Below are 22,752 nucleotides of genomic sequence, written 5' to 3'. Positions count from 1 at the left end.
GTCAGGTTAGTGACCAAGAATCTCTCCAGTTTACTCCCACCAGCCCCTGGAACGCGCTCTAGGCGCCCTACCTGGCCAATCAGGTGCGACGCCCTCCTCTTCTTTCCTCTAAGCAGCCAGGTAAGTTCACACCCTGCCCCAGCGGGCCTTGCATGCACAGCGCTGGGCAGGCGGACTCAGAGGGGGCAGATCAGGCCAGCAGGCGACCCAGCCCTGGTTGCCGGACCCTACCTCCTTCCTCGTCCCAGTCCTGATGCAACGCCCCCCACCTCAGTACTCTCTTTCTCACACACACACACATCAAGCACACACACGGTCACCTGGGTTCTTTAGACAGCCCCGTGCTCCCACACACCACACTCATACACTCACACGGCAACCCCCTTCCAAGACACACATGGTCTCCAGCCCTCCAACTAAGCACATACACTGGCCACATGCATTCCCACCACGCACATGAACACATCACACTCAAAGACACACACACACCGCATGCTCACACACATAAACCTTTGAACACATACACCTTAAGTAGGCTCACAAATAAAGACACTTTGCTCATGAAAACACTCACACACTACACACCACAACAAACACCACCCGTAAACCCACATTGACACAGCGCATCTAAGGATAAACACACACCAAACACACTTAGACACACAAGCTTCAACGGGCACATATACACACTGCACACATATACACACACACCACAGGATGACCACAAACCCTGGTAGAAACATACATCGAACACACCCACATCCAGACTGCACCCACATAGTCACATTATAATCTTGCAGAAACATACAACCTACAAGCCTGCACACACAAATACACGCTCGACGTCCGACCGCAAACCAAATACACTCTACACCAAGCACTCGGACTAAAACATGCACCACTCACACACACCCCACACCCAGCCACACACCGAACGCACACACACACGTACCGCACTCGCGCGCGCGCGCACACACACGCGTGCATACATACATACACACACAGCCCGCCCCCTCCTTCCCTCCCAGCGGAAGAGAAGGGGGCGCGGAGGGGAGGAGGGGAAGGAAGGAAGGGGGATGGGCGGCCGAAGCGTTGCGGGCACAGATGCTCTTTTCCCTTTGACCCGGGGTGTTGCCCCTATTGACGCGCCATTCTTAAGCAAAGGGAGTGAATGAGTTGGGTCCAGGCGGGGTCCAGTCGGAACCAAGGAAAACTGGGAGGTCCGAGGAATCCGCCGGCGGGCGCCGGTCGCGAGAGCTCCACGGGGACCCAGATTCAGCGTACTGTTGACCCCGCCCGAGGCTCCTCCTCCCTGAGCCCTCCCCCAGACCCTTTCACAAGCCTTGACCTCTGCCCCTGGGGGCGGGGGTGCTTCTCCCTACCCTATTGGAGAGAGTGAGCAACTGTTAGGGGTGGAGGGCTTTATTGGTTTCAAGACCTAAGGAGTTTGGATCTGCAGACAAGCTCTTTGCGAAACCTGTTCTAATCTAGCTTGGAGACTTCTCTTAATGGAGAGCTCACTATTTTGCAAAGCAACTAATTTTCTACATAAAAGGGAATGGCTGTTAGAAATCACCGACACTATGCTGGACACATAGTAGGGTGTTATAAGTGTTCCTCCCGCTTACGTCACTAAATCTGGCAAGGCTATCCGTAGCCCAGTACCAGTCCGCGACAGCTCTTGGACAGTCGATGAGCTTTTTTTCTTAGCACACAAGCCCTCCTGAGAACGCAGCCTTGGCCCGGGGAGCCACCAGCGGCAGGGGGCGGTAGAGCCGCCGAAGGTGCTTTGCACTTCTGGCGGCGCAGCTCTGGGGAAAGTTTTAGGGGAAACTCTAAGGCCCCCTCCCACTGTAGCAGACTACAGGGTCGCTCCAGAATGCTCCGCGGCCAGATAAACATCTGGATCCTGTCTTCCGCTTGCCTCCTTTCTGTTGCGATGGACAATAGGTGAAGTAGAGGTGGAGGAAGAGGACGCGCCGCACTCGCTGCGGTGCATGTGTAAAGCGCATTGCAGCGCAAAGTGTGCAGGCTTCGGAGTCATTATAGGTTCGAATCCCAGCTCTGCCACTTCTCAGCTGGCTACCTTGGCAAGTCGCTGGTTTAGGTCGCGGGGTGGTTGTGAAGTTTAAAGGCGGAAACATATGTAAAGTGCTTATCTCAGTTAAAATCCTAAAGATGTCCATTCCTTCCTCCTCCAGTCCTTCCTCCTCTCCCTGACTCTCTTCAAACATAAAGATTTGGGCCTTTGGGGAAGGAGGGGTCAGAGGTTGGGAGGGAGATATGGCCACCAGGTGATGCCCCCAAGCCAGACCAGAAAGGCACAGGATGGACGGGGGTTCAGTTAGCATTCCGTTTCCTAATCAACGTGCTATGTTTAAGAGAAATGCCTGCACCGGTAATTTTAGCGATGCCACTCACTGGCCACAAGAAATTCCAGGTCACAACACCCATCCTTGGGGCTGATGTGAAGTCATTCTGCCCATCACCTCCACCCCTCATAGGGACTTCCTAATTCACCCCTCCCTGCGTTCTTCTCCCCCTTTCCAAGTTGCCATGTTATTATTTTTTTTTAATTTGTAGTGAACACTCATTGGGTGCCAACGACATCTCTTACCTTATGTCTCGCCAGTGCCTAGCACAGTGCCAGAGACAGCACAGGCAGTATACATGCGGCAAAGTGATGCCCCGAGTGAAGTCCTTTGGAAACACTGAGACTTGAGGGCACCTAAGGAGTTATCATAAGGAATCTAGAGAGAAGACTCTGATGGCAACACCCCAAGCACTGTGGGGATGAAGGGCCTGTGGCTTTTGAATAGGGGGCTATTCGATTCCTCCTCAAATCCCTCCAGCTCTAAGTCTGCCTGGTAGGGCGTTGTCTCTGTGGCTGAAACTTCTGCAGTCAATTAAGAAGAAAGTCCTTTTCCTGGAGGGCAGAGGCCCTGGCCAGCTAGAGGGTGAGTCACTGTCTCAGAGTTGGGCAGCAGAGGTGGCACTAAAGTGACAATGAATCAGTCCAAGATGGCATGGGGGAGATTACCTGAGTGATGATGAGAAGAGGGATGAGGAAGAAGCCTGAGCCCTTGAGGCTGGCACTAAGTGATAGAGTGTCTATATACATATGCATAGAGTCAGCTCCTGACTCCCCCCCCCCCCCCCCCCACTTCCACCCCAGCCAAGTCCTGAAGGAAAGCCTTGGCAGCCTTAGAGAAGGAAGTGGAGTGGAAAGTACCCTTCTTCGAGGGATGTTTGGGAGACCTGGGTTCCAATCCTGACTCCACTACTTGCTGTGTTACCTTGGGCAAGCCCTTTCCCTTCCTCTGCCCAACACTAGAAGGAAGTTAAGGGGGCAAGGGGCTCTGTGCCAGGCCATGTGCTAAGTACTTTTCTGATGTTATTTCACACACTCTTCCCCACAGTGCTATGGGGTGAGCATTTATTCCCTTATTTTGCAGTTGAGAAAACTGAGGTTGAGTGATATTCAGTCATCTACCTTCTCTCTAATATATCATGCGGTCTTTATGTATTTATGTTACCAAGGCAATCACTGTAACCCCAGCCAACAACCTGTCAGTCCTCTGCCTAAATTGGCTCCCTATGCACTCAGGTTCACATCATGTCTCCCAGTTGCCTCCAGTGTCAACCTGCGTTGTTTTCCCGGCAAATCAGTTGGCTACCTGGGTGGGTTTCTCTTTTCATCTTCTGTGACATCCACCCACCCCCAACTCAGATCTTTCTCTGGCGTATCAGTCGAAGATCCCGCATTAGAAAGCAAGCATCACCAGGAGGATGCACCCCAATATCAGTCCCTTATCACAAGGGTGGGAGAACTGGCTGCAGGATGCTGCAGTGAGGAAGGGGAGCAGAGCTGCCAGGGCCAGAAGGAGGGGCTGCAGAAAAAATCCAACAGGGGACAGAGAGAGAGAGAGAGAGAGAGAGAGAGGGAGAGAGAGAGGGAGAGAGGGAGGATGCCAGGGACAAATTGGACCAGCCTCAAACTGCCTCTCCCTCTCTTTCTCCCCCTCTCTTGATCTGGTGCTCTAGAATGTATAAAGGGGCAGCACCCAGCCCTTCTTCAGCCAGAGGAGAGGGAGGGATCCTCTCCTTCAAAGGGAGGGAAAACTGCCCTGAACATTCAAATTACATTCCTGTTTTGGGTAAGAGTTATCTAATTACTGCTTGGGGCGGGAGGGAGAGGGAGGAGGAGGAAAAGAGGGCATCTTTGTGGTAGTGATGATGGTGAGGTGGTACTTAAAGTGAAAAGAGCGCCACCAATGCTGCTGCCAGAGCCAGAAGCTCTCTCCCTTCACTAGGGGTTAAGAGAGACTTGCCACTGGGCTTCTGGATCTTATTTCCAGTCCAGGTCCCTAAAAGCCACATCTCTGAGTCTCTGGGGTATAAGTTCATGTTTTCTGGGGCTGCCCCAGTACCTATGAATGCCTGGAGTCAGCAGCTGCCCTCTGGAACCCCCCAACACCCAGCCCCCTAAATCCCCCCAACCTCCCCCCCTCATTCCTTCTCTCCTTTGCCAGGCTCTGCTTCCCTCTCTTTCCCTCTTGCCGGGGCTCGCCCACAATCTCTGACATTTTTGACTCTCTTCTCCTCTTTATTTTCCATTCCTGTCCCTCTGTGTTTCCAACACTCTCCTTTTGTCCATTTGCTTCTTCCAATAGGGGAGAAAATTCAATTGGGAAGGGGTGTAATTGTGTATTTGAAATTCTCCCCACTTGAGATCTTGCATTTATAAGCCTTTTTTTGCCTCAAATAAGAATATTTAGTGCTTGTGAATGATATATTTTTGCTTGGCTGAATAGTAATTTGTGTGTATGATTGTTGGGCTGCAGATTAGAAGAAGGTGTTTCTGGAACAGATATTAGAAAGTAAGATGGTTTGGGCAGGTGTAGATGGCCTTCTGACTTCTTCAGTTACCAAGAGGATAGAAAAAGGCGAAGACTACAGTAGTGTGTGTGTGTGTGTGTGTGTGTGTGTATTAGGGGGGTAGGTTACTGAGACCATTCTTATCCTGATGTGTAGAGGACTTTGTGAAGTCAGCTTCTGTTTGCTCTTGCTGCTCATTGAACTTTGAACAAAATGATCTTTTTGTCTCTGAGCTTAGAAGAGCAGAGGCCCTGGACAAGATGGGAAAGAAGAAGCAGGAAGAGTGAGGCAAGGAGGGGAGTGGGTTGTTCCTTGTACAGTTCTTGTGTGCAAAGAGCCAACAAGGGATGTTGCCTGCCCTCAAGTGCCATACAAGTCAGGGCAGAGGGAAGCAATGAGGGGTAACAAAAAGCTTGCTTAGCTGGGATCCAGGCGTCGTTGGCCTTCCTCTGGGCTCTGCCACTAATTAGCTGTGTTCTTTGGTAAGTTTCTTAGCTATCTGAACCTCCTCTTCTGCCTTTCTTTCACCTGTAATGTGAGATTGTGTGGTATGGCCAGGGGAGGGGCAATTTGGAACACTCTGAGGAAGGGACCCTTGGGCTGAATCTTGAAGGAGAGATGGCTTAAAATAAAGGGAGAGAAGATTGTGAGGTACAATGAGAAACAGTGGGAGTAGCCCAGGGAATTTAGCAAACAGGTATGCGTAAGGCACTGAGCTGGCTGCTGCGTGGAAAATTGCTATGAATCACCCCTGCCCCGTCGCAGAAGGCTTTACAGAGAGCGGGGGAATCTGAGCGGCAGAGCTAAGTGCTTGCAGCGCCTGCAGCTCGTCCCAGGACGGGCCGTGGCCACGCCGCAGGACTGACCAGCGGGTCACGCAGTCCCTTATTCCCTGGCCGGACCAGGAGAATCGCCAAGAGGTAGTGCAGGGGCAGGGCTCCAGGGGACTGAGTGCAGCCTATTGAGGGGTTATAGTGGGAGGTGAGGGCGCTCCAAGTGGAGGGCCCGACGTGAGGGAGGGAGAAGAAGCCTGTGAGTGTTGAACAAGTTGCTCAGGTTTGTGCATTCAATAGCTCATACCTAGAGCACGCAAGAATGATTTAATTTTTCGAATTCTCGGAGTCTAGGCAGGGGCAGGCAGCGGAGAGTGGTCTTTGCGCGCCGCGGGGCTTTGTTTAACTTTGCAGGTTCTGCACTCTCTAGAGCCACATAGGGGCGGGGCGCGCGTGGCGCAACCCAGTCTGAAGGCCGCGCTCTGCAGCACAGAGGCCAGAGGCCCAGGACAGCCCTTTGAGGCGCAAAGTCCGCCGCGGGCCGGTTCCTGTCCTTCTCCTCCTCCCCCGCTCCTCCTCCCTCCGTCGTCATCACCTAGCTCTGGGTCAAGGGCCAGCAGCCGAGCTGGGGCTCCAATAGGGAGGGGAGGGAGACCCACTTAGATACACTCCTCCCACACACCCCCACGCCTCCCACCCCGACCCAGCACCCAGATGCCCATAGGCTTGGAGGGGCGGGGGCTCTCTCTTTCCAGCTATGGATGGGACAGCAGCAGCGTGGCCCTGTGTCCTGGAGTTGGCTAAGTCTTCTAGAAGGATCAAGGACTCTGCAGACATGAGGGCTTTGTCTCTACCTTGTTCTTGTATAAACAGGGTAATAATAAATTACGCTGGTTGTGTTTCGGGCTTGGAGATGCTCACCGACTTGCCCAAGGCCACTGAGCTGCTTAGTAACCAGGCAGGCCTCCTGACTCCTGGTCTAGGACTTTTTTCACTGCATCATAGCCAAGACAGTGGTCTAATTTCGAAGCGGGATATATAAGTAGTTACACAGACAGACAGATATTGAGATTTTTAAAAATATGGTTATTTTAATGTAGTTTAAAAATACTATTTCTGTAATGAAAACTACCAGGGGAACATCTCCCACAGCCCCAAATCCTTATGACAGCCACTCAGACAGGATTTTGAAAAAGAAAACTGGCAGAAAATTGGATGCTTGTTGGGGAAGATAAAATCAAAGGAAAAGAGAAGCAAGTGGAGATGGAGGCACAAACATGGAGGAGAGGTGGCTCTCAGCACAGATTCGGAAGGTTTCCTTGACAGGCCTCTGTCCAGACTGTCTGGGGGAATATCCCCATTAGTCTTTTCTCTCTCATGCCGGCTCTGTAGAAGCCCCAGCTGTGGTCTGGAGAGGCAAATGCTTGATGGCTGCCCATTTAATTCAGTCTCATTTCTCTCCTTTCCTCTGTTGTAGTCAATACAATGGAGAGGTCTATTCTGTGTGTGTGTGTGTATAATAATGCATATGTGAGACAGCATGAGGATGCATGTGTGCATGGATGACGATGAGAGGGAATGTGTGTGTCTGAAAGGGAGTGTGTCTTAAAGAGGGGGGCTGGAAGGGAAGCGGGGTTGAGAAGACAAAAATGAATCAGAGTTTACTGAGTGCATACTAAAAACCGACAGCTGAGTAAGGGCCTGCCCAGTTCTGGTAGACCTGAGGAAATAGTCAATTCTTAATATTCCTATTGGTGTGCAGGCAAGAATGCTGTTAGACCCATGGGCCTTTCTTGATAGTCCTTCAGACTCTTGACACTTGTGTGACCTCCAACAATTCTGCAAGATTCCAAGGGCAGGAGCTGGGGCTTTCCACTCCAGATGGCTCCCCACTTTCCTCCACCATCCCTAACATGGATGGCTTGCACACTGTGCTGAGGAAGCTGAAGGTAGGGACTGACTCCCTTTTGTGGGCCAGTTTAACATTTTTTTACATTTCAGAGCCTGGACTAGCTCCCCAACCCCCACAGTTAGCTACCTTGCATCTCAGATCATGAAAGACCCAGTGAAGAAACAGTTCAATTTATCCCCTGTGTGCTTCCTACTGACAGGGAGGGAGTACTCATTTTCACCTTCAAAGGATGGTGCAAGAGCATTCTTCAACGGGGGCGCTATCTGCCTCATTCCAGATATTAGCACTTCTGCTGAGTCTTCCTCTCAAATTTGACTCTTGGGTATTTTGGGGGGCAACTCCCAAGTTCTGGTCCATATCTCAGGACCTTTTCAGGATGCTATGCTGTCAGCTTGGGGGTGAGCTGGGGTGAGAGATGTGGTGGCAGGAATACACAGGGCTTTGGGGGCCTTTCTCCTCTATCCATTCCTCTCCTCTACCTTTGATAATAGTCTTTTTCAAAACGATATTTATCTGTATCTCTTTATCTGTCATCATCATCTATCTAACTTATCTATCCTATATATCTATCTGTCTATCATCTACCTTCATTTTCATTTCCCTAGAATAGTGTGTATAAATAAGACCTCAAAAATCCAGCCACCTCCTTAGGAAAGAGAGTAATCTTGAATCTGACCATCCCAGTTCTAGACAGCAGATGTGGTGGTGAATACCAAGAAATACCATGGTGTGGTGGGAAGAGCAAGGCCTGACCTGAGGATAGGTAGGGAAAGCTGGTTCCCAAACCATATTCCTCCATGGCATTTTAGTGCAACTTCAGATAAGTCACAACCTCTCCAGGACACTAGTTTGTTGTTATCTGTAAAATCGGGAAACATAATACCCAACCTATCTCTTTTTCAGAGGGTGTTGTGAGAATAAAGTGGCGTGATTCATTTATCCATGAATCATGAATAGCTGTTTTAATTACAAGACCTTTATATTCTCTCAAAATGCTTGGAGTTTATAATCCTATGATTCACCCAAGAAACACTTATTGAACACCTACTGTGTGCTAGGGTCTGGAGATAATGGACATATGGAAAGCTTTTGAGAAAATGGAAAGTGCAAGACAAATTAGATATTTAAAAATTTTTACCTCCTATTGATGGAACATCTTATTTTTTTTACTTTTTCTACCATGACGTAATAGAAGCAGCAACCAAAAGGGAAAAAAAAAAAGATAAACGATGACACAGCTTGTGATGCCAGCACTATTATGCACTCTGACACATACTGAAGATAATAGTGAGACTATATCTTGTTGTATTTGATGTCACGTCACCTTTGTTTATACTACCCTTTGGAATGTTTATAGCATAAAGATTGCCTTTCCCCATCGTGCGCTTGAGTTGTTTCTTTAGTCAATAAAATTTAAGAAGGGCATCCCATGTTCTATAGAATGACGACTGTACTTGTTTTACAAAGAGGTTGTAATTTGTAGTGACTGTCTGCCTTCAGCTATGACTTCCCCTGGCTTCTTGAATCAGGCTTTGATTATGCGTCCTTTCTTTTGATTTTATTAGTTAGCTATGCATTATTTTGCAGCTATTAAGAGCAAAGGTGGATGGGGCAGTGGAAAGAGACCTAGGACTGAGAAGTACTGGGTTCTTGTCTAGACTCTGCTGTCAAATTGCTGTTTGGCCTTGGGCAAACCCCTGTCCCTCTCTGAGCCTCAGTTTTTTTAATATAGAACAGAGGCTTTGGACTAGTTGATGGCTAAGGTTGCTTCTATCTCTGATTCATTCTAATATTCTAAGCAGTTCCTGAAACATTCCTTTTTTTGAAGCCAGAGTTTTCCTCAATATATTTTAACAATACTATCTCCAGTTTATGAGCTGCTGCTGTGACAGCATAGGCTGAGTCCACATACTGAAGCATGCTGTCCCCAAATTTAATTTTCTTGGGGCGTCATCACTGTATAGGATAAAATGAGCTATTTTGTTCATCACAACTGCAGCCTTGCTGAAATGGAGGTTATAAGATAATGACTTAAAGGCTAACTCATTAATGCTCAGGGATGAGTGAGGTAACGTGCCAACAGACCAAATTGGTGCCCAAATGTTTTCATCTAGAGACCTGTATCTCTTTCCCATGTTGTGATATATTAATGAAGATGTCTTTTTCCATTGTCACTGCCTGTAGACATTTGAATAACATAGATTCTATGCCTTCTGGGCACCCAGCACCGTCCGCTATCAATTTCTCAAACTCTGAGGAGCTCTCAGAGGTTTGGAGCAAAATTGTGATGGTGCCATAAAGTGCCTAATTTATAAGGATTCAAATGATGGCATCCGTGCAGTCCCTTCTTTTTTTCTCATAGGTGGTTATTAGTGAGCACTGCACCATCCTTAACTACTTGATGGGGGCAATGAAGTAAATTAGTCCTCCAAATTGTGAAGGCTGTGGATTTATGCCTAGCTGAAAGCATTTCTGTCCCTGCAGTGTTGAAGAGGGTGACCTTTCTGACGTTAATTTGTTTCTCCATCTGTGCCATGCATTTCGAGAGGACGTGAGGAACAATCTTGATGCCACTCACTCTATGTGTGTTTCCCCTTTTTGTATTGCTGGAGACTTGATTTGGGTGTGCCTCTGCTCTTTGTTCAAATTCTCTCTCTTGGTATCTGCTAATATCCTAGTCCCTTTACTGATACAAATAAAATTGTATGTTCTTTTGCTAGTCACAATGTAAAATTGGATGGTTTGAAAAAGAAACAAATTTTGAGGCATGGGAATTTCACTAATCTGAATAATAGCATTTGAAAAATTGACCTATGCAGTTAGTTTTTATAAATTTTTGAGAAGATTTTTTATATATCCTGATGCATTGGAGATTGAAGAAGAAAGATCTATTCCCAACAGTCTCCCAAGATCTCTTTACCTGTGTTAATTTAATTCAAATTTGGTAGAGATTGAACAGAGTAAGTCGTTGGATGCATTGATACAAATTCTAACTTTATGTAATTACATTTTTGAAACTTGATATTTTCTGGTAAAGTCAGGCCCTCTGCAAAGAACCTTCAATATCAACATGTTTATTAAAACCCAATGCTAAATGTCACACCTACATTATTCATTTAATTCTCAGACAACTGCTAAAATGAGTACTGCATCATTTCCCCATTTTATAGAGGAAGCCGCTGAGGCTCAGAGAATTCAACTGACTTTACTAAGGTCACACGGCTAAGAAATTATAAAGCTTGTCTTTGAACTCAGTTCTCTTTTGCTCTAACTCCAGTGGCCACTACAGATATTTGTCTAAGGATATTGTTTTTGCAAATGCCTTGAATTGAGGCTGAAACTAAGAGGGTTTGCTTTCATCTTCCTTCTTGAGCATCCTTTTGATGTCATGGTCCCTTCAGGCCAGTGCAATGGCATGCTGAAGGGAGAAAGGAAAGACCCCTTGGGGCAAGAGAGGTCTCTTGGCACGTTGGTCCCTGTGAGGAGCCTCCTTTTGTGTTCAGTTTGGAAAGAAAGGCCTGAGGACAAGTACTCAAATCTCAAGAACCTGTTATGTGCCACTCTCATAGTGTGGAAGCCTGCTTACTCGTCCTCCCTCCCCACTCTGCCCATCTGCTTCTTCACTGGGCACACTGGCCTTCCCAACTCTGCTTCTACCGCGTATTCTACTGGTGCCTTAAGAGGGTGGAAGGCAAGCAAGACAGTGTCAATTTTGCTGGCAGAACTGCAGCATATGATTGCTCTTAAGTTTAGCCTGTATCTTTGAGCAGGAGGCAATGACAAACGGTTTATTCTAAGGCCTTTGATTTCCTTCGGAATTGTAAGCATCTAGGCTGACTCATCTCTCAAAGGCTTTTCTCTCTCTCTTTTTTTGGCTGGTGTTGTTTTGAGGTTTTCTTGTTTGTTCTTACCTTATTCTGGGGGGGAGGAGGGATTGATTTTCAGCTTGATTTTTGAGTGAAAAAGCCAGCTATACTCTTTGGATGACCAGATCTGGTAAGCCTCAGCAAGAAGAAATAGCTGCAACTCCAAAACAGGTATAAAAATATCTGGATTGGGGCAAGGGGAGGGGGGAGAGATGTTAGAAAAATTAAGCCAGAGCTAGGCTGTGTGTGTCAGGATGAGACCCTTGGCTAATAGGTTCCAAACCTGCTATTGTGAATGGGGGATTGCTAGAGGCTTAGTCTGGGACTGTGGTTAGGTGCTGTGCATGCCCCTTCTGTTAAAAAGGTCATTTTGTGGATGCAATTTGGTGGTTGGGCTTAGGGATTCACTTTGGGTCTAGGGGATGATGCTTTGCAGTTGAAGGAGCTTTAAAAGAACTCCATGCTAAGGATTTTCCTTTTAGCTCAGTTCAAGAGCCATAGAAAGACTCCTCATCCTTTCTCATACTGCATTTCAGTTATCTGGCAAGCATGTATTTCTGACATGTGTGACTTCGGCCATTAAGGAAAGTGGGCAAAAGAGAATTTTGGAAACGAAAGAAGGGTGGGATTTTTTGTTTTTGGACAGAGCTCATGTATATAGATTATTGAATGATAAACTCTTACCTACCTTTTTTCTCTCAAAGCCACATTACATGATCTTTAGAATTTAAGCTTTCCCCCCAATAATATATAGAATATTATCATAAAATTCCATGGGAAAGAGGAGCTCAGAAAAGTGGCATGTAACCACTTCCCTTCTTGTCAAAAGGTTTAGTTCCCCATTATCTTCTCTCTCAGGAACCAGCATCCACATACTCACCCAAACCATAAACTTCAGAGCTAGCCTATAAATTTTTTCCTTTTCATTACAATAAAAAATTCCCCCAAGCCCTGTCAATTCTACCCGTAAAATCCATCCCCTGTTCCAGCCCCAGTGACACTGACTTGTGTCAGCATCCCTTGCCTCTTGGCTGATCTTCCTACTTCATGCTGTCTACCCAAACCAGGCTTTTCATTGCTCTCTGTGATTTTTCCAAGCTGCAGCTCTGACCATCACTCCCTACTTAAAACCCTGCAGTAGTTCCCTATTACTTTCAGGAGAAAGTACAGCTTCTTAACATGGCTTACAGGGCCATTCATGACCTCATCCCTGACTATCCAGATTTATCTCCTTCCAGCCCTTTTATATAGCTTTTAGAATATAATAACCTCTCTCCCATCTCCTTGCCTTTGCACAAGCTGTTCTCTCTTTCTGGACACTCCCCCCACCTTGTCTCCAGGCCAACTTATATCTTTCCTCCTTTCTGCTCTCACAGTACTTTGTTTATATTTTGGCCAATTGACTTATCACAAGATTTTAGACATTGTTACTAACCTGTATCTCTCCTTCACTGCACTGTTAAATCCTTTATGAAATGAGTAGTATTATCTTGCTCATATTTAAATCTTTAGTGCCAGGCACAAAGTGGGCAGTTGATATGGGTTTCTTTTTTTTAATGAATGAATGAAAGAAAAAATGAATAATAAAGGAAAGAATGCTATGTGGGGTCCAGGGAGATTCCCACTGGGGGATCTTGTGCAGCCTGGGAGCAGTATGAGATAGTGGGCACCATGGAGAAGGGACACATAAGACAGGCTTGCCAGTACACTAAGACAAAGTTCTCTCTGATCACCAATCCTGTATAGGAGTCTCACTAGAAATAGCCTGGAAATGATGTTTGTTTGTTTTGGTACAAACTGATGCTTTTTCATGGAGAAATAATATAATCAAATTGCACTGTTTTTGGTAAATAAATAGAAGGCAAACAAAATCCTACCACTTAATACAGATACTGTTAGCATTTGGGTGCATTTCTTTCAGTCCTTTATTTTTATGCATGCTTCTCTTCATATAGTTCTAATCATAATTAAAATAATTCCGTATTTTGTATTTGCTGTTTGAAAGCTCTTGGTAAACATCACTTTAATGATTGCATAATTTTCCATACTCTGGCCATTTCATAATTTATATAACTAGTCTCATTGCTGGACTAGCTTTTTTTCCTTAATTTTTTACTGTTACGGCTCATGAACATATCGTTTTACCTGTCTGTAGGAAGATTTCATTAGGATAGATTCCTAGAAGGGGAATTACTGGGCCAAAGGGCCTGGGGATGATTTTTGGCTCCAGACTCATGTGTCCAGTTTGCTTTCTGGAAGAGTTGTAAAAATTTACAGGACTCCTAACCTGGATGGGCATGCCCATTTCACTCAATATAGACAGCATTATTATCATTTAAAAATAAAAATTAATTCCATCAATGTTCTAATTGTTTAATGGAAAATGTTACCTTATTCTTGTCTCAATGTACAATTTTTAATTGTGAGTAAAGTTGTTTGGTTATTTATTTATTTCCTAATTAGGTTTTCTCTTTTCTGGACTGTCGATTCAGGGCTGAGTTTTTTAAGTTGGATTTTTAAAAAAAGCAACCAGAGGCAGCTCTGCTTGAGGGTGAAGCCGCCTCCCAGTTTTCCCTCCCCCCCTACCCCCCCCCCCCCCCCCCTAGTTCCCTCCACCAGGTCCAGTGACAATTGGATGATGCAGCCTTGATAATCATCCGATTCCAGAATGGGTGGCTGCATTCCTCTTCTGAAGGCAGCAAGGACACTGTGCCCCAGAATCATGCCCCCTTTGCTGTTGTTGTCTGCCTTCATTTTTTTAGTGAACGTCCTGGGAGGAGCCCCAGGACACAACCCGGACCGCAGGACCAAGATGATATCAATACACAGTCTTTCGGAGCTGGAACGTCTGAAGCTGCAAGAGACTGCTTACCACGAACTAGTGGCCAGACATTTCCTCTCTGAATTCAAACCTGATAGAGGTGAGCAGTACCCCGGAGTGTGGCGTCCTCGCCTTGGGGCGAGTGGACCCCCCCGGACGGGACTCGACAAGTTGGGGGTCCAGGAGAGTGGGAGCGGCTTGTGCCTGGTCTCGGACCTGGTCGGTTCTCCAGGCGCTTGGAGAACTGAGGAAGTGGGAGTTGAAGGGTGTTTGTTGAATTGCTGAACAAGTGAAGATTAGTTGAGTTGGGTCGGGTAAGACAAACAGGCAGATGTCAGGGACAGACAGGTGGACAGAGGACAGGTGAAGAGACAAATGCCGCAGGTGCGATGCGAGAACAACTCAGAGGGAGACGGAGGCACAGAGAGACACTCTGAGAGGGGACTGGGACAGACAGAGACAGCGCGGTTGAGAGATTGAAAGTAAAGAGAGCGAGACAGTGGGAGAGAGGGACACGCGCCAATCCCTGCGAAGAGCGGGAGGGCCCTGCGGGCGAGGGGAGCAGAGGCGGGAGGTGCGCTGTGAGCGCTGCCCACCTCAGCTGGCTGCAGGGGAGTGAGCGGGAGGAAGCACTGGACGGGATTTGAGCGTGCCAGGGGTCTCAGGAGTGTAGGCGCAGATTCTGCAGCTGAGGGGAGGAGGGAGGGAGTCGCGTGGGCCGAGGGGCTCCCCTGCAGTAATGAAAAGTGCAAGGGGCGGCAGGTTCTCTAGGCGCGCATAGCGGGCACAGCCTGAGATGCGTGAAGCAAAGGGCGAGGAGATCCCGCGATCAGCTGCCGCTGTGGGGTCGGAGCGCCGGGACTGGGGTGTTGCTCTTACTCCCGCCGCAGCGCGGGGAGCCGCTGGCATGCCGAGTGCGAGCGCGCCCGCAGTAACTTGGCCACCCCTAATCGCTGTGTCGCCGCAGGCCTAGCCCCTCCCCTTGCCTGTTGCACTGAGCGCCTCAGAAACCCAGAATTTGTTTTAAGTGAGTGTTAAGCTACTACCAGTGCGTAACAAGATGCGCAGTGTGCACGTGGTGCCTTAGATCCTCTGGTTTGATTAAATTCTTGGAGTCTCATATGTGGTAGATAATATTGGTCCCTTTATCAAATGGAGAAACTGAGGCTGAGAGAAAGCAAAACACTTTTCTCGCGCTGGACAGAGCTGTTTGCGCCTCCCCCCCCCCCCCCCCCCCCCCCCCCCCCCCCCCCCCCCCAGGTTCCAATTCTTGCGGACCAATGCAGTGTGATGTTTTAGTCTCTTATCAAATCCTATTTGTGTGAGTGTGCCTGTCTTTTCTTTTTCTCTTCCCATAGCTCTACCTATTGACCGTCCAAACACCTTGGAGAAGTGGTTTCTGATTCTGAGAGGACAACAGAGGGGTGAGGGGCTCTCATACTTTCCTTAGGAAAGAAATAGAATGCGGCATCCTTCCTGCACTGTGCCCCTGGCTACTGGAGGCTGGGCAGTACCCACTGCCCCTGGGAGTACGCCCCCTCCCCCTCTCAGAAATCCCTTAGAGGGTGATTTCAGGAAATGGCGCACTAGCTGCAGGCGTGTGGGGCGGTCCCATCAGATCTGCCTAAGCCTTCCCAGTGGTCCACCCTGGACAGATCACCCAAAGAAATTGCCCTCATTGCTTCAAGGTGGTCACCTCCTGGCAGGACTTAAGGCAGGGACCTTGAGCTCCTTTGGGATAGTTGAGTGGAGATGAGTCCTTCCGCCAAACCACTGTAGGGTCTTTTTGGCTCACTCCCCAGGGAAGGCCTCTGCGGGTCTGGAGGGGTGGGGTTGGCTGCCGGCGGTTGCTTGGAGGAGTGCTACAGCCCCTGCAGTTCCTCCTGATTTAAACGCTGCGGAGCGTTGACGTTTCTGGTTCTTTTTCTCCCTGGCTTCCCAGTCATATCACTGAAGACATTTGGCATTCGTCTGGAGGAGGTGTTGGTGAATGAGCTTACCCGCCGCAAGCATCTTGAACTAAGAGCCGAGATGCAGATTGAAGAATCCACTGGTCAGGCTTTGGGCCGTCGTCGGGGAAACGTGGTGCAAAGGATGTTTGGCCGCATTAGGCGCTTTTTCAGTCGCAGACGGGATGAGCCCTCCTTGCCCCGGGAGTTCACTCGCCGTGGGCGTCGAGTGAGTTAAATCCTCCAGGTTTCAGGCAGGGGCCATTCCCGAGGTGTCTATGGATGTGGGGAGAGAAGGTCAAGGCCTGTGTCCTCAGAAGGAGGGGGAGGTGAACAGAACATGTTGGTGGGGTGTAATTGGCTTGCCATGGAAGGAATGTCTTCCGTTATGAATGTGTCGCAGTCCTCAGGAAGTCCAAAGAGACCTTCCTACTCCCACATTTTAAGATAGTCTGGGTATCTTCACAGGGTGCAGTATCTGTGGATAGCTTGGCTGAACTGGAGGATGGGGCCCTGCTGCTGCAGACCTTGCAGCTTTCCAAGATTTCCTTTCCAATTGGCCAGCGACTTCTTGGATCCAAAAGGAAAATGAGCCTCAACCCAATTGCTAAACAAATCCCCCAAGTTGTTGAGGTTTGCTGCAACTTCATTGAGAAACATGGTAAGGGGGCCGAAAATGATGGTTAAATCAAGGTAAGAGGCAATTAAAGGGAAAAAACTGTGTTCTAGAAATGGAGAGAGAAAAGAGGCCTTGGGATGAAGGGCTTGGAACATTCCCCTGCCACCAGTTGGGGTGGGATGGAGTGGGGGAAGAGAAGAAAAATGCCATGGGAAAGGGGACCAGAGATCCATAGCATCCCTTGGTCTTTTCTTTCAGGCTTAAGCACAGTGGGGATTTTCACCCTGGAATATTCTGAGGAGAGAGTGCGTGAGGTAAATTGGCTGTGTTTACACTTTTGTTCCTCGAGTGAAAAGCAGGTAGAGGTGAGGGCTCTCCCATAGACCTGAGGGGAGTGTCATACCTGATGGGGGGAGCAAGGTCTTCTTTCTTGCCCCGTAGGTACACCATATTGTCAGCTACCTCCACTGAGGCCTGAGACTTATTGAAAGAATGTCCAGGAGGCCATTGGTGGTGGTCAGGGGTAGACAGTCCATGTATTCTCTCCCCTTTTCTAGCTCCGTGAAGAATTTGATCAAGGTTTGGATATAGTGCTGGATGACACTCAGAATGTGCATGATGTGGCTGCGCTTCTCAAGGAGTTTTTCCGTGACATGAAGGACTCTCTGCTGCCAGATGATCTGTACATGTCCTTCCTCTTGACAGCAAGTGAGTCTTCTGCCCTTCCTTGTCAGGCAAGGAAAGGAAATAGTACAGTGGATGTGAGGGTCTAGGGACAGAGCCCAAGCTGCAGGACCCCAAGAAACTAAGACAGAATGAACACCAGAAGATGAAAACACCTCTCCAAATTACTTTCCTTGTATCTCTTAATATTCCATTATAAGTCTGTTGTTTGGAAAGTTCTCTAGAGCTTCTTGAAGCTGTGTGTGACCTCTTAGGGCAAAGATGAACCTAGTTTCTGTAGAGGGGTTCTGATTTTGATGGGAACAGTTCTTGCTTTTAGGCTCCTGAGATCAAATGCTTTGAGAATGAACAGAGACAAGATGCCTGGGTCCTTTCTCCATAGCCTTCAGCAATTTTCAAGCAGAATCACCTCTCTTTTGGTATCAGGCTGCTGCCAAGACTAGTTCCCTGCCTGAGCCAGCCCCTGTTTTCCTTTTCCAGCTCTGAAGCCGCAAGATCAGCTTTCTGCCCTGCAATTGCTGGTTTACCTGATGCCACCTTGCCACAGTGACACTCTGGAGCGTCTGCTGAAGGCTCTGCATAAAATCACTGAGAACTGCGAAGATTCCATTGGCTTTGATGGACAGTTGGTAAAAAGCTCTGGGAAGGGTAATGAGAGCCATAGTAGGGGCATGTGTGAGAGTATATGAGACAGAGACAGAAGGAAAAGGAAACAAGAACAAACAGAGACACTTCTATTTGTACAACTCCCATTACTACCTCAGAGTGGATCACTTTCTGCTTTCCTTCACCTAGGTTTCAGGCAACCGTATGACTTCCACCAATTTAGCCTTGGTGTTTGGATCTGCCCTTCTGAAGAAGGGGAGATTTGCCAAAAGGGAGTCCAGGAAAACAAGACTGGGGATTGACCACTATGTTGCATCTGTCAATGTGGTCCGTGCCATGATTGATAATTGGGATATCCTCTTCCAGGTAGGTGGAAGTTTTGGACACACTTATTTCACAGCTCTCTCTCCTGTTCACAAGGCAAGGAAGAGTTGTACATGCATCCCTGAGGGTAGCCAAAGCAGGCGGTCACAAAATCTCCCAGTCTAGAAATTCTTCCCACAATTAGCTGATCATGGTGCCTTCAGTCCTAGGTACCTGATAGAGATGAGTATAAATTTTAAAATGTCGTATAAGAAAGCTAACATTGTTAATTTTACCTTCAGGTGCCTCCCCATATTCAGAGGCAGGTTGCTAAGCGTGTGTGGAAATCCAGTCCTGAAGCCCTTGATTTTATCAGACGTAGGAATTTGAGGAAGATCCAGTGAGTGTTTTCTTCGTTTGTTTGTGCTTAGCCTTGAGGAGAATCTCCTATGGGAGTTTCCAACCCCAGACCATCTTTATGTTAGTCAACCCTAGTATACAAACTGACTTGCTTTTCAAAATTCATTCCCATTCAGGAGTGCGCGGATAAAGATGGAAGAGGATGCTTTACTTTCTGATCCAGTAGAAAGCTCTGCTGAAGCCCGGGCTGCTGTCCTTGCTCAAAGCAAGCCTTTTGATGAAGGTCAGTTCCCTGCTGGAGGTCAGGCCCTTGCTGAAGGTCAGGCCCTTGCTGAAGGTCAGTCCCCTGGTGAAGGTCAGGCCCTTCCTGAAGGCCAGGTCCTTGCTGAAGATGAGCCCCTTGAGGAAGATGAGTCCTCTGAGGAAGATGTGTCAGTCAATGAAGAGCTAGTATTTGAATATCTCAATCAAGGAGTAGTCTTTGGGGAAGTCCAAGGTCTCGAGATCCCAAATGACCTTGAGATTCAAGGCCCACATCTTGAAGGCATACCAGAGCTTGATGAAGAAGATGATGATGATGATGATGACGATGATGATGATACCTTGAATTTTGATGATCTTCCTCCCCTTGAGGACATTCTAGACCCTGATGATGAAATTCCAGAACTCATTGAAATCCAAGACTTTGAGGAAATACCATACTTTGATATGGTCCCAGATCCTGAAGAAGCCCCACATGTGCAAGAAATCCCCAACCCTGGAGAAAACCCAAATCCTGACCTTGAAGAAGGACCAGATTTTGAAGACGACCAAAACCTTGACCTTGCAGAAGTTCCCTATCTTGATGTAATTCCGAACAATGAAGGAGCCTCAGATACAGATGAAGTCCCAGATAATGGAGAAGCCCAAGACACTGATGAAATCCCAGACCATGCAGATGCCTCAGATAGTGATGAAAACCCAGATTCTGAAGAAGACCCCAATCTTGAAGAGGTCCCAGCTCTTGAAATCCCAAATGATGAAACCTCAAATGCTGCAGAAATTCCAGACCACGAAGAAGTCCCAGCAGTCAATGGGATTTCAGACTCTGACGAAGACCTTGATTTTGAAGAAGTCCCAGCTCTTCATGTGGTCCCAAGCCCTGAAGAAGCCTCAAGTGGTCATGAAATCCCAAATCATGAAGAATCCCCAGAAGTTAATGGACTCTCAGACTCTGAAGATCTCAATCTCGAGGAAGTCCCAGCTCTTGATGAAGTCCCAAATAATGAAGAAACCTCAGAGACTGAAGAAATTCCCAATCATGAAGAAACTCCAGAGGTCAATGGAATTGCAGACTCTGAAGAAGACTCCAATCCCGAAGAGGTCCCAGCTCTCCATGTGATAACGAGTCCTGAAGATGTCTCTGATTTTGATGAAATTCAAGACCAGGAAGAATCCTCAGATGTGAGTGGAGTTCCAAACAATGAAGAAGCCTCAGATGCTGAAGAAATACCAGGACACGAAGAAGCCTCTGATGTCACTGGAATCCAAGACTCTGAAGAAAACCCCAATCGTGAAAAAAACTCAGTTTTTAATGTGGTTCCAGAACCAGAGGCTGCTGAAATTCACAACAAAATTCCAGATTCTCAGAAAGACCGTGCCAACACTTTTGAAGAAGATGAAGTTACCGATGTGGCTCCAGAGCCTGAAGAGGTCTCCATTCTCAATACAATTCCAGACCCTCAGCCAGACCTGGCCGTCAATCTTCAAGAAATCATGAATGTGGAAGCAGTCCCAATGCCTAATGATCTTGACTCTAAAGAAGTTCAGAATCCAAAGGCAATCCAGTTCCATAAAGAAGTTGCAGATGTTACATTTCTTGTAGATACCACTCTCCTTAAAAACAAGTCTCAGCCTGGCCGAGTCATGGACTACAAGTCCTCCCCAGAGTCATTGAGGACCGACACCTGCTTTCTCTCCTACATGAAGTGCTGTAAGCTTCTGGCTCCAGCTTTGTTACTCATTTGCTTAGTAAAATTAGTCAGGCTTGTTGTAGGGTGGTGGTTGTTGTTAGGAGGCTGCCTTCTTCCCCGCCTCCCTGTTGGTGTTGTCCATTTGCTCTAAGCATGGGGTGTCTGTCTTACTCTTTCTGTTCTCTAACTCAGCCATCCATACCCAGCTTCCACAGTGGGTCTATGTTCTACTGATAGGCTGCAGTTTTCTTACATGTCAAATGGGGATAATCATTCCTGCCCTACCTTCTTGCTTCATAGTGTATTCGAAGCTCAAAATTAGATCTTAGTCCTTTGGGTGCTGTGCAAAGTGTGGAGTCTAGAAGCATAAGGAGTTAACATTGTTACTATTTTCCAGGTTCCTCTGAGGAGCCAGCTGTGCCTCCCGGCACTGCCCATTCCCATGACGATGAGGAAGGAGCGGGTAACCCCCCAATTCTGGAGCAAGACCGCCCATTGCTCCGTGTGCCCCGGGAGAAGGAGGCCAAAACTGGCATCGGCTACTTCTTTCCTTAGGTGTTTTTCCTTCTATAAGGTGCCGGACAGGGGAAAAGGGTGGGGGTAGACCTGAGATGTCACAGGAAACATTAAGAAGAGTCTTACAGGTAAAGATCTGAGGGTGAGAAGGAGTTCCACCTGATGCTCGGGTCAGGCTGAGAATTCCAAACACACAGCCAGCCCCTTCACTGGGGATACTTGGTTCCTTCAGTTGGTAAAAGCAGAGATGTTTCTGTGTCATGCCCAGGCTCCCTGGTGCTACCTTGCCTTTCTCTTTTACCCCTGATCCTGGCTTTCCCTCACTACTGCTCTTTCTTTAATTGATGTGACATTTGTGGTAAACACCTGTCCCAGAGAAGCTCACAAATCTCGAGGTGCTTTCCCTCCCCCACAGGGGATTGCATGTTTTTCCTGACTTTCCTACCCTCCTCCCGAGAGCTTAATTGGAAAGGCCCTCAAGAGGCATGCTAGAACGTTAGTTCAGCCTACTGACAGCTGACAATTAATGCTAACCCATGTCAAACCAACTCATAGCCATGTCCCTGCAGCAACCCCACCACCTCAGGATATTTTTTTCCCAAATTATTTAGGCCACTGGCATGTCAAACAGCCCCTCCCAAAATTCTGTGCAGTTTTGTTCAGGCCATGCCAACAGAAACATCTCAAGTGTAAGCCTAACTAGCTTTTCTAGGATCAAAATTTAGAGGAAAAATTTGATTTTATTACCTGGATCTGTTTTACAGACAGCTGGTGTTCACACCCCCTTGTCAGTGAAACAGTTAGTTAGGTACGGACACATAGTTCCAAGTAGTTAAAGTCACCTGATTACAAATGTTCTTATCTATTGTCTCTGTAGTTCCTCTATGCAGGATGGTACAAATTTGCGGGACATGCTCTGGTAACACAGATATGGGTTACGTATGACATCCAAAACTATAGCTGATATTGATGGGTAACAACTGCTAAGGTCCATAGAATGAAGAACGTATTGTATTGAGGGATAGAAATTGATCACACAATGGGTAACAACCGCAGAACTCGAAGATTTGTGATTGTTAAAACTTCTCTGGCATTTAATCATTAATAAACATCTGTATTGTGACAGCAGCATATTCATGGCTTACTGTGTTTTTTTTTCATTTGAAATTTTGTTGGTGAGTTGGGAAGCTCTCACTAGAGCTGAAGGGAAAGGACAGGTGAGGAAGAGGAATAAAGGAGAAGTGGGTGATGTAGAATAAGGGGGAGGGATGACTTGGCATAAAGGGATGGAGTGAGTGGGATAAAGGGGAGGAGATGATGCGGAATAAAGAGGAAGGGGTGATGTGGAATAAGGGGATGGAGAGAAATGGAATAAAGGGGGGTGAAGTGGAATAAAGAGGGGGGGTGGTGGAGAATAAAGGAGAGTAAAATGGAAGAAAGAGGAAGAGCTGTAATTGAATGAAGGGAATGGGAGGGTTACAGTAGAATAAATGGTTAAGGAGGGATGAAGGAG

General features: G+C 47.4%; 1 protein-coding gene across 4 annotated transcripts; it reads left to right on the top strand.

Annotated features, from left to right (window-relative positions):
- Positions 1-5,157: 5,157 nt before the first annotated feature.
- Positions 5,158-22,370, top strand: ARHGAP36 (Rho GTPase activating protein 36). 4 transcript variants are annotated; one of them, XM_046673608.1, is made up of 12 exons: positions 5,158-5,360; positions 14,192-14,350; positions 15,609-15,674; positions 16,193-16,428; positions 16,668-16,860; positions 17,077-17,132; positions 17,376-17,526; positions 17,983-18,131; positions 18,298-18,474; positions 18,714-18,811; positions 18,948-19,054; positions 21,121-22,370. In XM_046673608.1, exons 2-12 carry the CDS (start codon positions 14,242-14,244, stop codon positions 21,276-21,278), a joined length of 1,500 nt encoding a protein of 499 aa, XP_046529564.1. In that variant the 5' UTR covers positions 5,158-5,360; positions 14,192-14,241; the 3' UTR covers positions 21,279-22,370. The 4 variants fall into 4 exon arrangements, with proteins under 4 accessions (XP_046529564.1, XP_046529566.1, XP_046529565.1 ...); XM_046673609.1 differs by lacking the exon at positions 5,158-5,360 and adding an exon at positions 5,675-5,798; XM_046673610.1 differs by lacking the exon at positions 15,609-15,674.
- Positions 22,371-22,752: the final 382 nt, after the last annotated feature.

The sequence above is a fragment of the Equus quagga genome, chromosome 10, assembly GCF_021613505.1.
Source record: "Equus quagga isolate Etosha38 chromosome 10, UCLA_HA_Equagga_1.0, whole genome shotgun sequence".
Taxonomy (NCBI): Eukaryota; Metazoa; Chordata; class Mammalia; order Perissodactyla; family Equidae; genus Equus; species Equus quagga.
Note: the sequence above shows the minus strand (reverse complement) of the source record. Positions and strands in the feature narration are given on the sequence as shown.

Coding starts and splice junctions, on each gene's coding strand:
- ARHGAP36 (XM_046673607.1), top strand. CDS start 14,098: ATGGGTGGCTGCATTCCTCTTCTGAAGGCAGCAAGGACACTGTGCCCC. Junction 14,351..15,608: donor TGAATTCAAACCTGATAGAG/GTGAGCAGTACC, acceptor CTCTTCCCATAG/CTCTACCTATTGACCGTCCA. Junction 16,429..16,667: donor TCACTCGCCGTGGGCGTCGA/GTGAGTTAAATC, acceptor GTATCTTCACAG/GGTGCAGTATCTGTGGATAG.